The 15,436-nt window shown below is 40.5% G+C and overlaps 1 protein-coding gene across 3 annotated transcripts in view; it reads left to right on the plus strand.

Annotated features, from left to right (window-relative positions):
* The window catches only part of LRCH1 (leucine rich repeats and calponin homology domain containing 1), a 210,336-nt gene that overhangs the window by 126,982 nt on the left and 67,918 nt on the right, over positions 1–15,436 (plus strand). For all 3 annotated transcript variants that reach the window (XM_061133487.1, XM_061133488.1, XM_061133486.1), the window contains exons 3-4: positions 897–1,023; positions 12,505–12,610. In XM_061133487.1, coding sequence (XP_060989470.1) covers positions 897–1,023; positions 12,505–12,610 — 233 coding nt within the window. The remainder of the gene's footprint in view (positions 1–896; positions 1,024–12,504; positions 12,611–15,436) is intronic.

Raw genomic sequence — 15,436 nt, forward strand, 5'->3', positions numbered from 1 at the left:
GTTTTGTGAGTTGCAGCAAAATGATCTTCCCCATCATGACTAAGATGGATGCGATGGTGCTTCACTGCACTGGGCTGGGGGCTTTGGTGATCTCTGAGTCTCCCGCTAATGCTGTCGGGAAGGGAACGGTTGGCACCAGCTTCCCATTGCCGTTGGTGGTACAGCCTGTACTGTCCATCTGCTTTCGGGCTGGCCAAGTCTGCAGGGGGCTCGATAGGGTCCCTTGTGCCGAGAAAAGCTGCTTCCATCAGAACTGCCTGCCCTTCTCTTTTTTACATATTTATTTAAAAATTTTTTGTTTTATTTTTGTTTTGGCTGCAATATGCAGAATGAGAGATCTTAGTTCACCAACCAGGGATCTAACCTGTGCCCCCTGTATTGGGAATGCAGAGTCTTAACCCCTGGACCACCAAGGAAGTCCCTGCCTATCGTCTTTTAATATCTTTTATATCCTTATGCACTGGGGATTTGAATTTTTACGCATATAGAAAGTTTATTGGATTTTTTAATATTTTTTATATTTGCAAAATGTTTTCTTAGATCACAGCTTTCTTCTTGCTTGTTAAAAAGCATGTTCACAGGGGCATCCATGGTGGTCCAGTGGTTAAAATTTCACCCTCTAGTGCAGGGAGTGTGGGTTCGATCCCTAGTTGGGGAGCTTTGATCCCACAGGCTCCCTCCAAAAAAACAAAAAACAAAAGCAAAAAAAAAAAAAAAACCCATAAAATAGAAGCAATCAATAGTGTAACAAATTCAGTAAAAGCTGAATTGTCCGTATCAAGGGGAAAAAAATCTTAAAAAAGACAGCATGAGTTGAAAGACATTAAAAACAAATATGTTCACAAATAGTATGAAGTAGCCTGCATGTTTACCAAAGTTCTTATGTTTCTTTGCAGTCGGAATCAGCTGTCCGCCCTGCCGGCCTGCCTGTGTGGTCTCCCTCTCAAAGTCTTAATCGCAAGTAACAACAAACTTGGATCACTGCCTGAAGAGATAGGTCAGCTCAAACAGTTAATGGAGTTGGTATGTTACTGATTTTTCAGATGCCCTTCTTGTTTGTTTGCTAATCATAACCCATCAAGGTAATCAGAAAGACTTTTTCCTACAGTGGGTCAAGGAGAAGATCATGTTGTTGGAGGTATATGATAAAGACATTAAGTGGAAAAGGGAATAATCATGGCTTTGCTGTGACAAGGAGTCCCTGAAATTTACAGGTTTCCTGTAGTTTACACTGCCTGAAGTTTGCAGGATTTACAGTTCCTCAGGTTCACAAATTATCCTCTGGTAGTTAGGTCACTGTTTTTTCAGATTGGATAAGTAAGTTTGTAATAAAATATGGATACACTGGCAAAATAATCTGCAAATAAGTTAGTAGGCCACACTTTGTGAAGGTACATAATTAAGTCAGAAAGAACAGAGTGCTCTGATTCTGTAAGGATTTTAGTAACCATTGCCCCAAATTGATGTAACTTTAGAATGTGACCATAACCCCAGGGATAAGAAAGAAGAGCAAATTATAAATAGGCAGAGATGGGTTGTAAGTATGTACCTGAGGACAAGAGGTCATCTCCTTCACCACTAATTGAGTTACTGACCTTGTTCCTCAAAGGGGAAAAGAGCGAGTTCTTTCTTGACTTCCACTGAGCTAAGGTATCTTGGGTGAATGAAGAGGCAAGAATAAGCAACTGGGCTCAACCATAATCATCACAATTGATCCTCCAGCAAGCATCCTCCCATACTGTCCCTGTTGTTGTTTAGTCCCTCAGTCATGTCTGACCCTGTCTCTGTGTTAAGCACAAAGCAGGATGTTCTGATTACAACCATGAGCAGGACACATGTCTACTTCCTTGAAGTAGACTCCAATCTAGGACATTGATGGCCAATAACTTTTCTCTTACGTGCCAGTTCCAGTTAATGTCTTTGAGGCCACCTGGCACATTGGGGTGATGGCGTATGGGGCCCAGATAGAGCATGCTGGGACTCCACGGTCAGGTGTGCGTCTGGGATTGGCTCAGAAAGGGGCAGCACCCATGTCACATACGTATCCACTTTGATTTTAGGAAAGAAGTGAGTAATTGCAATATAAAGGCAATAGAGCTCTACAAAGAGTGCCTTTTTCTGTGACAGCAGTATCTGACGCTCATGCCCACAAGCTCACATCAAGAGCTGGGATGAGTCCTAAGGATACAGGGGTCGTCACATCACCAGTACCACGACATTCGGTCAGGCATTATGAGTGACCAGCATAAGACACTGGAAAGGTGTTGCGAAGCATGGCAGCCATTGGTTTTCTTACTCAGCTTTCCATACTTCTCTGTACGGTGGAGAGGTTGCCTCGCCCACAGATCCCAAGGTTGAATGTCCTTCAGCTAAAGCATTTAGCAGGACCTGCTAGCCTGTTTCAGCCCTGGTTTCTGAGTGAGAGAGACGATATCTGGGTCCGGTGTCCTCTCCTGACTGGGTCAGCGATGCCCAGGGCCTTCGGCCACACTGCTCGGACATGGCAGCTTGACTGCCACCTAGAGGGATGATTCCCAAAGAAGACAGATGTTAATTTAGACAGATACACTCCTCCTACAAAGTCGCTATTATAAGAAGTAAGTGCTTGGCCTAGGGACTGATTGATTCAGTCCTGGGTTGAGAATGGTTTAGACGGGAAGAGACCTTTGAGAGTCTGCTTACATAAGTCCATGTAAGGGACAGACTTATGAGCATTTTTGAGCACATCACTCTTTCTGCAAGGACTGTTTCTTCCTTCTCTTCTTCACTTGGTCAATTTTTAGCCAAATTAGATTTCACTTCCTCTAAAAATCCTTCCCAGATTCTCCAAGCCAGAGTAGGATCCTCCTAAGGCCAGCACTCTCTACATGGCACTGAATTTTCATGGAACCGCATTTGTCTTCTCACTTGGTATTCTCTAGGTCAGTACCCACTAAACCCGGAAAGCTGCTTCAGCACTGGAACAGCGTGTTACTTGTTCTATCTCAGTGCTTGACACGAGATGTTGTTGTTTAGTTGCCAGGTTGTGTCCGACTGTCTCTGACCCCATGGACTGATAACTTCCGGCTCCTCTTCATGCAATTTTGTGGGTGAAAATACTGGAGCGGGTTGCCATTTTCTTCTCCAGGGGATCTTCCTGATCCAGGGATCAAACCAACATCTCCTGCGTTGGCAGGATTCTTTACCACTGAGCCACAGGGAAGCCCCTGACACAAGACTGACATCCCCAAAACATGATTGCTAAGGGCTACTATTAGGTCGGGGAGAGTGGGCCACGAAGGTGGCTTGGGATAGATTGGGAAGACTCCCACATGCCGTGCCAGTGAGGGGTGACTCTGTCTTTCAGTCCAATTTAATTCAGAAGTTTCCATATTAACCAATTCCAGAAAACAAAAAGTATACCAAATAACACTTTGGAAGGAACGGAGAGTTATATGCCTTTAAAAACAAATGCTTCTTTTAGGAGTCTGAAACACCCAAATCTAAGTTTACTAGAATTTGGATTAGGTCTTGCCGATCCAGTGTGAATAAGAAGTTGGGTTTTTTGCACTGCTCAGGCTCCCATGGAGCGGATGGGTGGCACGTCGGTGAGGTCAGTCTTTGGCAGCCAGCCTGTGTTTCGGTCCCACTGCTCCCAGGCTTATGCCGACAGCGTGCCCGCCCTCAGCTGTGGGCTACCGGCCTGCTCATCCACTAAGAGGGGCTGCACGTGTTGAGCTCTGGAGCCAGCCCCACACGGAGCAGGGCTTTCCTTGGATACTCATCAGCTGCTGGGCTGGCATGCGGCAGAGGTGGAAGAGCACCGTCTGCAGCCTCAGGGCACGTGAGCTGCTGGCTGGCTGTAAGGGGTGCTCTGGGCTTTTCTTTGCTCCCTGACCAGAGCCCAGCTCCAGAGAAGGCCGCTCTGCTTCTTGGATCCGGCACCGTCATCAGCCCCCTCCTAGTATCTTTTCTCCACTAGCAATAAACTGTTGAACCCCTGAGCCCTGGAATGTTAGAGCCATAGGGGTTTTTTAAAAGACATCTAGTCCAAACTTTCAACATCTTGCAAAAGAGGAAATCCAAGGCAGAGAGATGGTGAGCGGTGCCTAGAAGGTCACCCTGGCAAACTGACTTACAACCCAAGCAGAAATGCCCTCACCCAGCGCGGTCCCGTGAAAAGACTATGCAGGCAGCAAATGTCATTTTATTTTTTGTTTTTGCCTTAAAAAAAAATATATATATATATATTGGGATATAGTTGATTTACTACTTTTTGCTGTATGGCAAAGTGAATCAGCTATACCTATATCCACTCTCTTTAAGGTTCTTTTCCTATATAGGTCATTACAGAGTACTGAGTGGAGTTTCCTATGCCCTACAGTAGGTCCTTATTAGTTATCTATTTTATATATACTAGTGTGTACCTATCAGTCCCAGTCTTCCAGTTTTTCCATCCTCCCCTTTCCCCCTTGGTAATCATAAGACTGTTCTTTACATGTGTGATTCTATTTCTGTTTTGTAAATAAGTTCACTTGTACCATTTTTTTTTAAAGATTCCACATATAAGTGATATCATATGATATTTGTTCTTCTGCAAATGTCATTTTAAATGTACTAGTAGCCACATTAAAAGAACAGAAGCAAGTGAAAGTCATCTTTACAACATATTTAATTAACCCTGGATAGCCAAAATATTGTTTCAACATCTCTACAATATAAAATGGATGAGATACTTTACAGTCTTTCTTTCATCCTAAGTTTTTAAGGTCAACTGTGTATTTTCCACCAGCACATCATAGGCTGGACTGGCCACACTTCTCTTGCCCAGTAGCCACACGTGGCTCATGGTCACCCTTCATGGGCAACCCTGTATTCTGTGTTCTTTCTGCTCTATGAGCAAGCATGATCTTTGCAAAAAGCATTTATTTGCAAAGTTGATGAATATTTAATAAGTTGCCATTATTTAACCACAAAGGGTGACTGGCCTTGCTTAAGGTCATAGACTAAAAATGACTGGTTTCCGTCTGTTCTTATTTATCTTTCATATCTTTTTGCTTAAAATAGTTCTGATACTACAGGTAACCACGTCAGAGGATTTTTAGCTATCAGTTGGAAAAAAAATTCCCTGGGGAGCCTGAAATAATTCTGGAATTGCATGGGAGTCTCCTGTTTTGTAGTTACATAACAACGAACTTACAAAAAAAAAAAAAAATTGGGGAGCTCCCCAAGCATTCAGGCTGCATGAAGCCACCTAAGTGCTGATAAAATCTCACAGTTTATTATCAGGCTCTGAACATTGTTTAACTATTTTGGAAGAAATATTTTGAAAATGTTCATGTTAGACTCAAAGAGTATGCTAAACTGAGTTATAAACTCTTCTCTTCCAAGAGTCATCATTGGCTTAAAAGACAGAAATGATAGCCATCTGTAAGAAAGGAGGTGCCCTCTCTGATTTTTGAGGAGTTGGGAGTTGGAAAACAGTATCTTACTTTCCTGAATATATCAGTTACCTTAAGAACCTTAAAACATAAAGCATTGACATTTAGTGATTGTACAGAGATATGGATAAGCAATTTTTCCTCCTTCCCTGAAGACTTTCATTAAGAAGTACTTCTGAGATTTTTTTTTTTTTTCTTAAATCCACAGGAGAGGCCAGGATGGATTAACACATCGTTTCAGGTGCTGGAAAACTTAGGGAGCCTGAGCCTAAACTCTATTGAGTTTGTGCCTCAAAGCATCATTTCTAATGGGAATGATGTAGGACTTTTTGACCTCCTTGGACACTGCATTACGTCTGTACTGCTTGTCTCCTTGGAGCTGTAGCTGTCTGTGTTCCTTTGTTAAGTCTTTATATCTGCATGTTCTTTCTATCAGGGACAGAGATACATGGCCCTGGCATTTACTGAGCACTTACATTGTATGCAACACACTTCGCTGGGTATATGACACGTGTTCCATCATTCGATCCTGACAGTCGCCCAGCAAGGTGGATATCCTGTCTGCCTTTCACAGACAAGTTTGGGTTTCAGAATTACTTACCCAAAGGCATGGGGCTACGATGTGGTGAAGCTGGAGTGAAAACCGAAACCTTTCCACGGCACAGCGGTGGCTGAGCTCACTGGGCCTTCATCTGGATTGCAAACCTCTCATGGAGAGAAGCCGTGGTTTCTTTCTGTGGAGCTTCCCTGTTTCCACTTGCAGTGGTTTTCCCATTAAAGTTGTGGCAGGCCATGAACAGCAGGGAGAATGTTACAAAAACAGGGTGTGGTGCAAATGGACAGTGTCTGTGAGTTTCCTCCTTGAAGAACCACAAGCCAGGCACAAGGGTCAGTAGACTTCTCTTGAGTTGACTAAACATCACGTTATTCTTAAAGATCCTGCAAACTTGTCTTTTGTTGTGTTTTTGTTTTTTTGTTTTACTTGTCAAGTCATGCCTGAAGGATAAGGTGTGTTAAATATTTGGTGAGAAATACCGTATGAAGCCATGTTATTAACAGATGGCTCTGAGGAAGACAGGCACACTAAGAACACAGTCGTTTGAGAACCTTTTATGGGGCCTTTGTCAAAGGTCACCATCTTCCCTAGTGGCTCAAACGGTAAAGCATCTGCTTACAATGTGGGAGATCCGGGTTCAATCCCTGGGTCGGGAAGATCTCCTGGAGAAGGAAATGGCAACCCACTCCAGTACTCTTGCTTGGAAAATCCCATGGACGGAGGAGCCTGGTAGGCTACAGTCCATGAGGTCTCAAAGATTCGGACACGACTGAGCGACTTCACTTTGCCTTTCACTTTAGGTCTCACTGGTTCTCTGATTGTGCTGACTCACTGAGGTCCACAGATGGTCCATCTCTCATTTGGTTTTTCTCAATCCTGTCTCCTCTCAACTCATGCTATGGGTGAAAATTGTGTGTTCCAGTGCTTAGCTTCACATAAGAGAACATAATATCACTGTTTTAGAAGCCCGCTTTTTCAACCCAAAAACTCACAGGGTCTGACTCAGGTAATAACTGACTAGAAGATGCATTTTCTGGCCCTGAGTAGACACACTATTGTTTGTTTTTTTTCCTCCTTTTTTGTGTGAAATATCTGGCTGTGTGGAGAGTTGGAATTCAAGGATAGAGTAGACACTGGATGTATTGAGCAGCTTATAAGGAAAATCTCTTCATTATTTTTATGTGTAGCATTCTGGTCTCTGAGGTAGATTTAACAGAGACAGGAATTCATGTCTACTCAAATCATAGGTCCTTTCATAGTCTCTGCAGATGCCTCCCAACCTCTCTGGTTTCTGTGAGAGAATTGGAGAACCAAGGCCTGTTCAAGGTCCCTTCTGTTGCTTTTACCTCTGCATTTCTTATGAAGAGCCAGGGGGTGAGGTGTGTGTTTGTGGGTATGTGGAAGGGTGTGAACTAGAGTTTTATACTAGAAAGAGACTCTCAGTAAGTGTTGAGAGGTAATAATTTATCATACCAGAGGTTGCTTGAAAAATTTTTGAATTTAAATGAGCATACCAATTTGTTTTAAAAAGTTCTTACTACAGGCTTTTAGATTTTTGATTGCTAAAAAATCAAAATTGACATTACTCCTAAGTCAGTTAAGCATCTGTCTTTCAACAAATTTTTTCATTATTTCTAATGTGGTAGAAGGATTTTCCTGACGTTGTAAGGAAATTAGAGTGATCTATAATCTCATCTCTTCTTTTTACATAGGAACAGAGAGGTTAAGATATTGACCTCAAATTGCACAGTGGAAGTCACACAAAGGCATTTCCACAAAAGGATATGGTCACATGATGGGAGGCCACTAGTATTAATAGCTTGTATTTCCTGTTAGAATGTTCGCATTTTCTTCTGTTAAATAAAGAGCTAGATTTTAAAATATGACTTAAGCCATAGTATAGCAACACTAAGATTTTGAAAACCCAAGAGTCAGGGGAAGATAGCTCATGAGAATACCAGATGCAGTTCTGCAGCGTAGTCTGGTCTCCCTGGAAACCTTCTCTAACCAAAAATCATCTTGACACACTTAATTATGTTGGCTTTCATTAGAAGTTACAACTTGAAAAAACAGGTCTAGTCTTTCTAAAAATGTTACATTCTGAAAATGAACCTTTCCTGCTTTAATAATCTTGAACCTACGCTAATGTTTTAAATCCTTGTCATTTTTGCATTCTGAAGGTAAGTTTGCGACTAGCAGTCAGTCAGCTAAAATGTATTAATCTGGAACATGCATTTAACCTTTCTAGAGACTTTTTTTGTTAATTGCCCAGAAGGGTTGTGATGAATGAGAATCTTAACTTCTAAAGTGTTTCTTTGGGTTGCTTCAGAGCATTTTGATTAAACCAGCCGAAAATACATGTATTTTAAGTCATTGCTGAAGTTATTTTTTTAATCTAAATGAGAAAATTGGCTGGCCCATAAAATGTAAGTTTGGGGGTTAATGTGATTATGTAATGCATAATGATTAGATTCATTTCTGTTTCAAAAAGAATAGAATTAGTAAATATTTATGATACACTTAAGATTTTTGCTTTTGGGCCTTTCTGTTTGTTTACAATATTATAATGCTAAATATATGGTAATTTGGTTTCACTATAGCTTGCAATAATTATTCTGCAGGACATAGCTTAGGGCTAATAGACAATTCAGAAGGGATTCATGATTATCTAAAGAAGCTACTGGTTCTGGAACTCCTAACTTGATAAATTATTACTATTGCAGCCATATGGGGCATTAATATTGTTTATTTTTAAAATTTATTTATTAAATCATATCTTTTTAAAATGAACTCTCCCCCCTAAAAAAACAAAAACAAAAAAACATACTTTCTTTTAGACCAAATGGGGAAAGACATGTTCTAAAGAACCAAGCTATTCTAGGAATGTTGCTTTTTTACTTTCTAACCTGAAGTATCCTATCCAAAAACATCTAGACTATTTTCCTCTCTGTCCTCCTCCTCATTCCCCAACTAATTAAGACATAATTACCTATGTGGTTTAATTTTTGTGGCAAAATTCATAACCTCTTTAAAACTTGGCAGGGTTTAGTAGCTGAGAAGGAAGAGGTTAGCACAGTTTTTGCAGTATTGATCATACAAGAGTGAAAAGTCTTTATCTCGCTTTCCCCTCATTATTTTGGCAGAACAGGAAGTAACTGATGGCAGTGCAGAGTATTATTAAAATAATTTGACCTTCATCATATACCCTTCAAAATGTGAATGGACAATTGGACTTTGTGTTTCTAATGGTCTACAGATGTCCTGTCTTGTAAGTTAGAAGGAAAAGCTTGTTGTTAACATTATGTGAAGTTCTTTAAAAAAATAAATTAAGAAAGCATTTTCCCTCCTGGTAAGTAAGTATTTAAATATAGCTGAGGGGAGTCTACTTTCTTTGATAAAGCCACTTAGAAATATATGTTGGAAAAATTATCTATATTTAGGGAAACTTAGGGAAACAGCAGACTGTAATTTCATGACTTAACCAGCAGTAATCAACAACGTGCAAAGTGAATATACTATACAGGAAAAAAATAGAATAAAAATGCATTTTATCTCAGAGTATTTCATAATGCTGCCTAAATATATCTGTTTTCTCTTGGCTTGCCCCTCGCAACTCTCTTGTTTTAAGAGAAAGATTTTTAAAAAATTATGTGTTTGAAACTTCTCAAAATCATCAGTTTCACATTGAAAAATCTGCAGTTCCCATCTTCTGCAAAAGTATCTTTCTCATGCTATCAGTCACAGACTTAGAAAAAAAATTTCAGATGTCAACATAAATTCTCCTTAGAGGTGGGAAAATAATCTGACTGATTCTTCCTTCAGGATCATCAACAATCTGTGCCTGATCCTGAGTCCAATAAAATAATTTAATTTCATATATTTCTAGGGCTCACCTGTGTACCATTTGTGTGAGGGCTCTTAGATTTTAAAATGGTACTTCTTGCAAATTTGTAACTTGGTTGAAGCAAAGAAAGATAAAACTTCCACTGCATGGGTCTGGTTATTGACTTCTATGGCTGCTGAGATGCTGTTGTAATCGGGAGAAGAAGGCATTTCACTTTTCACTTCTCATACATGGACGTATATTCAAAAAGGCAGAATAATTTATTGACTCAGTGAGGGGGTAAGAGTGACCGAGCCAGTCTCTGGACCTCCTAATTATGTAATTACTTCCTTAGACTTTTATGTCTCTCCAGATGTGCTTGTGGGTTTTTTTTTTTTTTTTTTTTAACATTAAGGAAGCCTTTAATAAAATTTGGTGTGACTTTTCTGGGCCAGAAGCAATGCAGCAACAGCCAGCTCGGGGGTGATGCCATCGAACATCTAATGTTCTTAACCTGTCACATGCCAGCCCCCCACCTCCACCCCAAGTCAGAGCGCTGAGTGCAGAACAGCGTGGCAGGCTGATTCCAGTGTGTGTGCCCAGACTTCATAGATCACAGCTTAAATGCCTTCAGTATGAGTGATGTTATTCCTTTTCATCAAGTGATATCCATGTAACACCTTCATGACCATGACAGATTGGCAGGTCACCTGAGGATATTGAGAAGAGATGGGACCAGAGGACAGTGATCCACTGTGTTCTGTGCAGCCCTGCTCTTACACAGAGCCTGGAGCTTTCAGGGAATTGGTCAATGAGTTCCTCTCATATAAGTGATTATGAAACGAGGCTTTGTTCCTTCTAAAAGGAGGAGTGAAGGGGGATTTTTTTTTTGTAGATTCAGCAGTGGTGTGGGATGTTTACGGACTTGATCTCATTGGGATCATTTGTAGTCCAAATATACCTATGGTTCTGTGACATCAAGCAGGACCTGCAAGAAATTTGGTGTGTATGTTGGGGCCTCCTGGTCTCCCAGCCAGAGACAGAATAAACTGCAGCATCATGGAGCATCAACATAAAGCAGCTTAAGACGTTTTATCCAATATTTATTGATCTTGTACTTTCTACCTGGCATTCTGCTTGGCACCAGGAGATCAAAGTGGCTAAGAAATAGTCTCTTCCATCTAGGAGCTTGTGGGCTTACAGGAGGAGGCAAACAATTGAGTGGTTTTGAGTTTGGTACTTTATCCTAGAGTTTCTAAGGAGCTGCTGCAAATGTTTGAGCTGGTGGATGACACAGTGAAGTTCACACTCTGTAAATCTTCACTGTGTGAAAGATGAATCCAAGGAGGATCTTGATGCTTGCAAACAACCAGGAGACCATTATAGTGTCTGGCTGAGAGATACTGCTGGTCTGGACTAAGGGGGTAGCTGGGGTGAGGGAGGTGGAGAGCAGGGCAGAGCTACCAGGAACAAGAGGAAGAGTGGCATTAGGGATGATAATACGATAGAAGATTAAAGATGTCATGGCCACCTTTTTGCATGTGTTGAGGTTATTCTCATTAATGATTCAGTTTAGTTCAGTCACTCAGTCGTATCTGACTCTTTGTGACCCCATGGACTGCAGCACGCCAGGTTTCCCTTTCCATCACCAACTCCTGGAGCTTACACAAACTCATGTCCATCACGTTGGTGATGCCATCCAACCGTCTCATCCTCTGTTGTCCCCTTCTCCTCCCGCCTTCAATCTTTCCCAGCGTCAGGGTCTTTTCCAGTGAGTCAGTTCTTCGCATCAGGTGGCCAAAGAATTGGAGTTTCAGCTTTAGCACCAATGCTTCTAATGAATATTCACGGCTGATTTCCTTTAGGATTGACTGGTTTGATCTCCTTGCAGTCCAAGGGACTCTCAACAATTAAAATAAATAAATTAATTAAAAAAAAAAAAGAGTCTTCTCCAACACCACAGTTCAAAAGCATCAATTCTTCTGCGCTCAGCTTTCTTTATAGTCCAAATCTCACATTCATACACGACTATTGGAAAAACCATAGCTTTGACTAGACGGACCTTTGTTGATTACCAGTGGAGTATTATTTTTTCCAAGGCAGAGAAGACATAGTCTTCATCCTCCACAGTCTTGCTTGTAAATGTTTATAAACATGTTCCAGTCCAAAGTTTTCAGCCTTCTGATAAGAATTAAATTTAAAATAAATAATGTATCTAAACAATGCATTAATATACATAATTATACACTGTAAATTGTGAGCGTCTGGTGAGATAGGGTAGTGGCTGAACAGTGGGTTGGGAATTGGTTCTGAGTGTTTACTCTGCAAGTCTTGGACAATTGACAGAACTTTTCTGGGCCTCGTTTTTCTGATCTGTGCATATTAGGCCAGTAATACTGTCCCATGGATTTGTTGTGAGAATTGAGTAAGACTGAAGCATGTGAATGCAGCAGCCCGAGAGTAGCTACAAAAGGCTACTAACATGCCTCTTTTTACCTTTTCTCTCTCCAGAGGATGTTTTTAAAACATTGTACTTTCTTCTTTTTCTCTGTGCTAAGCCTCACTTGGCCTCAGACCTGGAGATCAATATAAAAATGTACCTGTATAGTTATTCTAATATTTAAATTCCTTAATGAGATTTCCCCTGAAATGCTTGATTTCCCAGTGAAAGGCCTTTATTCTTTCTCTTTTTGTTTGCGATGCAGGATGTCAGCTGCAACGAGATCACAGCTCTGCCTCAGCAGATAGGGCAATTGAAATCCCTACGAGAACTGAATGTCAGAAGAAATTACCTTAAGGTTTTACCACAAGGTAAAAAAAAAAAATAGAGGGAAAAATGAATCAACAGAAGACTTTTATTATTTTTTAATAACCTTTGTGAAGGTAAATCCAGTCATGTTTGTGTGTACCTATTGATATTGATTATAATTTGAATTTCATGTGTAGATAACAGAGAAGTTACATTCACGTTGTAATTTTAGTCAAGGGTTTCAGTAACAAAATCATTCCCCCGCATAAAGCTCTGTGTGTGTGTGTGTGTGTGTGTGTGTGTGTGTGTGTGTGTGTGTGTGTGTGGTGTTTGCTCAGACTCCCATAACAAAGTACCAAGGACGTAGTAGACTTAAACAATGGAGATATATTTTCCTGCAGTTTGGAAGCTGTAAGTCTGAGATCATAGTGTTGGTCAGTTTTGTTTCTTTAGAGGCCTCTTTCCTTGACTCCCTGCATTTTCATGCCAACTTCCCACTGTGTGTGTCCTAACCTCCTCTTCTTGTGAGGACACCCATCATATTGGGTTAGGACCCTCCTTCCCTAATAACCCCATCAACTCACCTACCCTTTAAAGGCCCTGCCTGCCTCCAAATACAGTTACATTCTGAGGAACTGGGGCGGGGTCACGGTTCCGACATAGGAGTTTGGGGGTCACACAGTCCAGCTCCTATCAGGAGGCAACATGAGTAGCTGTTGGTGTGGACCTGTGATGTCCTCAACTGTCCGGCCAACACTTAGTTGCGGTGCTTGGTCCTGCAGATCCAGGGAGCATCTTGTGTCTCGGATCCACACTGCAGGAGAGGGTGTGCCCCTGCTGAAGTGAAATTTGGACCCCTAGCTCTGGTTGTTTTGATGAATTTCTTGAAGCCTGGAGCAAGGATGGAGACTCAGGTCCCCAGAGACACAGCGCGAACTCAGAGCCCTGCAGATAGCACCACCTAGGAGCCAGACTCAGGCAAACGCTTCTGTGCATCTCTGGGCTTCCACATTGTGCCCTCTGATATGATGTTGTGTTGAAGTTCAAGTGAAAAGATAATTCAATAGAAAAAAAAATTGTCAGTCAACTGTACTTCAATATAATAAAAATAAATAAAAATTAAAGAGATATATTTATTCAGAAGTGTTAGGCCATTAAGAACTTTGATAAGGAACCTTGTAGGTGGTGCTGGATCTGAATTTCACATTTTGGGATCCTCATTTGGCCCTGAATCAGGGAGGAGTTGATGAACACTGTAACATTGAATGCTTTCTCCAGAACATACTCTGGTCTTCCAAGATGACACTGGTTTCTGTCATTTTCATTTGAGCACACGAGGCATACCCAATTTCAAATTTACATTTGCAAATATATCTCAAAGCTAAAGTGTATATTTGGAAACAGCATTTGGTTAATCTGACCCTCACACAGCTATTTTAGAACTGCCTGATTTTTATTATTCTGTTCCTGCTTCATGATCTTTGGCTTGAAATGCTTCATTATTCAAAGCAAGAAAATGGAGCTCATGAAAGGGAAAGATCTTTATAAAATGTCATCTGCTTGAAGTGTATCTTCCATCTTCACCTTTCTCATCCTGACTAGTATTTTAAAGAAAGAAAATTAGAAACTTAGCATAAAGATTTATCACTTTATTACTTGAGATGACTTGGCATAAAAACAGTGATTTTTCATTTTGTCATTATGCAGTTCTGCTTTTCAGTGGATGAAATTGTTTTCTTGGTTTGAGCAAGTATGAAGGAAAAACTCTTTTATTATATAGACAGCAAATCTGTAAGCATATAACCTTTCATAGCATTAAGGAAAACTTTCATTTAAACTTAAGCTGTCATGTTAATTATTGAGAAATCATTACAAATTATTGAAATCTTATTTTTTTTAAAAAAATTTAATCATTTAACAGTTTTCTGTAATAGAAACATGAGGGAAGAAAGTGCATCTGTAAAATCAAGAGATTTGTTTCTGAAACTGTTCCTTGTGCTCTTAACTTAAAAGCATTCCTTCTAAAAAGATCGGTTACAAATTCCTATGCTTTCCATAATTCTGTTTTCTCAGATTCCATATTTTAATAAACACTAAGAGCTAAAACTTTAGTTTACTGGAAAATCTTTTTTAAAAAAATAATTTCCTGAATATCGAGTTTCTTTTTGCTTCACTCCAGAGAACTCTGTTAACAAAAGAGCATTGATAATGCTCTGAGGCAGTGAATTTAAAGACTTTTAGTATTTACTCATTTACTTTTCCTCTTTAGTATCCTTCCTCGTATACTTTCAATCTGAGGAGGAGGGGAAAGGTTTGTGGCCTTATTGCCCAGATCCATTTTATGGTGTTTTTCCTCATGCAACCGGGAGACTCTTCTTTCTTCGTACTTTCTGGGACCAGAACAGAGTATTAAGGCAGTCATTCATTGCTCCTCTTTGCAATGGAGAGAGAGGAGTGGGATTCATTGCTGTTCTTTGTTACCCCCCACCCCCCACCTTTCCTATTCTTTTGACCTTTTCTGAGTAGAGTTACTATTTTCTCTTCCCTTTTCTTGTTGTGAAGCTATCGGGTTCTAGCGTTCCTAAACTAAGATGGTAATTGTGTCCCCAACAGGCACTAAAAGGAATAGTCATTATAAAAACCATCTTTTCTTTTAAGTCACCTTCTTTCCCCTTCTGCTATATCTTTATAGTATGTCTTCATAGTATCTCATAATACTATGAGATTAGCTCTCTAGTCTTGCCTTAAAGTCTTCATTTTAAGTGGCAATTTGTTGAAGAGCAGAGTCCGGTTAAACTATCCTGATTTGCCAGGCTAACTTGGCGAGAGTCGAGTCAACCATTGGAGAGATGGATTCATACTACTGGAAGTTACAGCAAAGAGATATT

The sequence above is a fragment of the Dama dama genome, chromosome 30, assembly GCF_033118175.1.
Source record: "Dama dama isolate Ldn47 chromosome 30, ASM3311817v1, whole genome shotgun sequence".
NCBI lineage: Eukaryota > Metazoa > Chordata > Mammalia > Artiodactyla > Cervidae > Dama > Dama dama.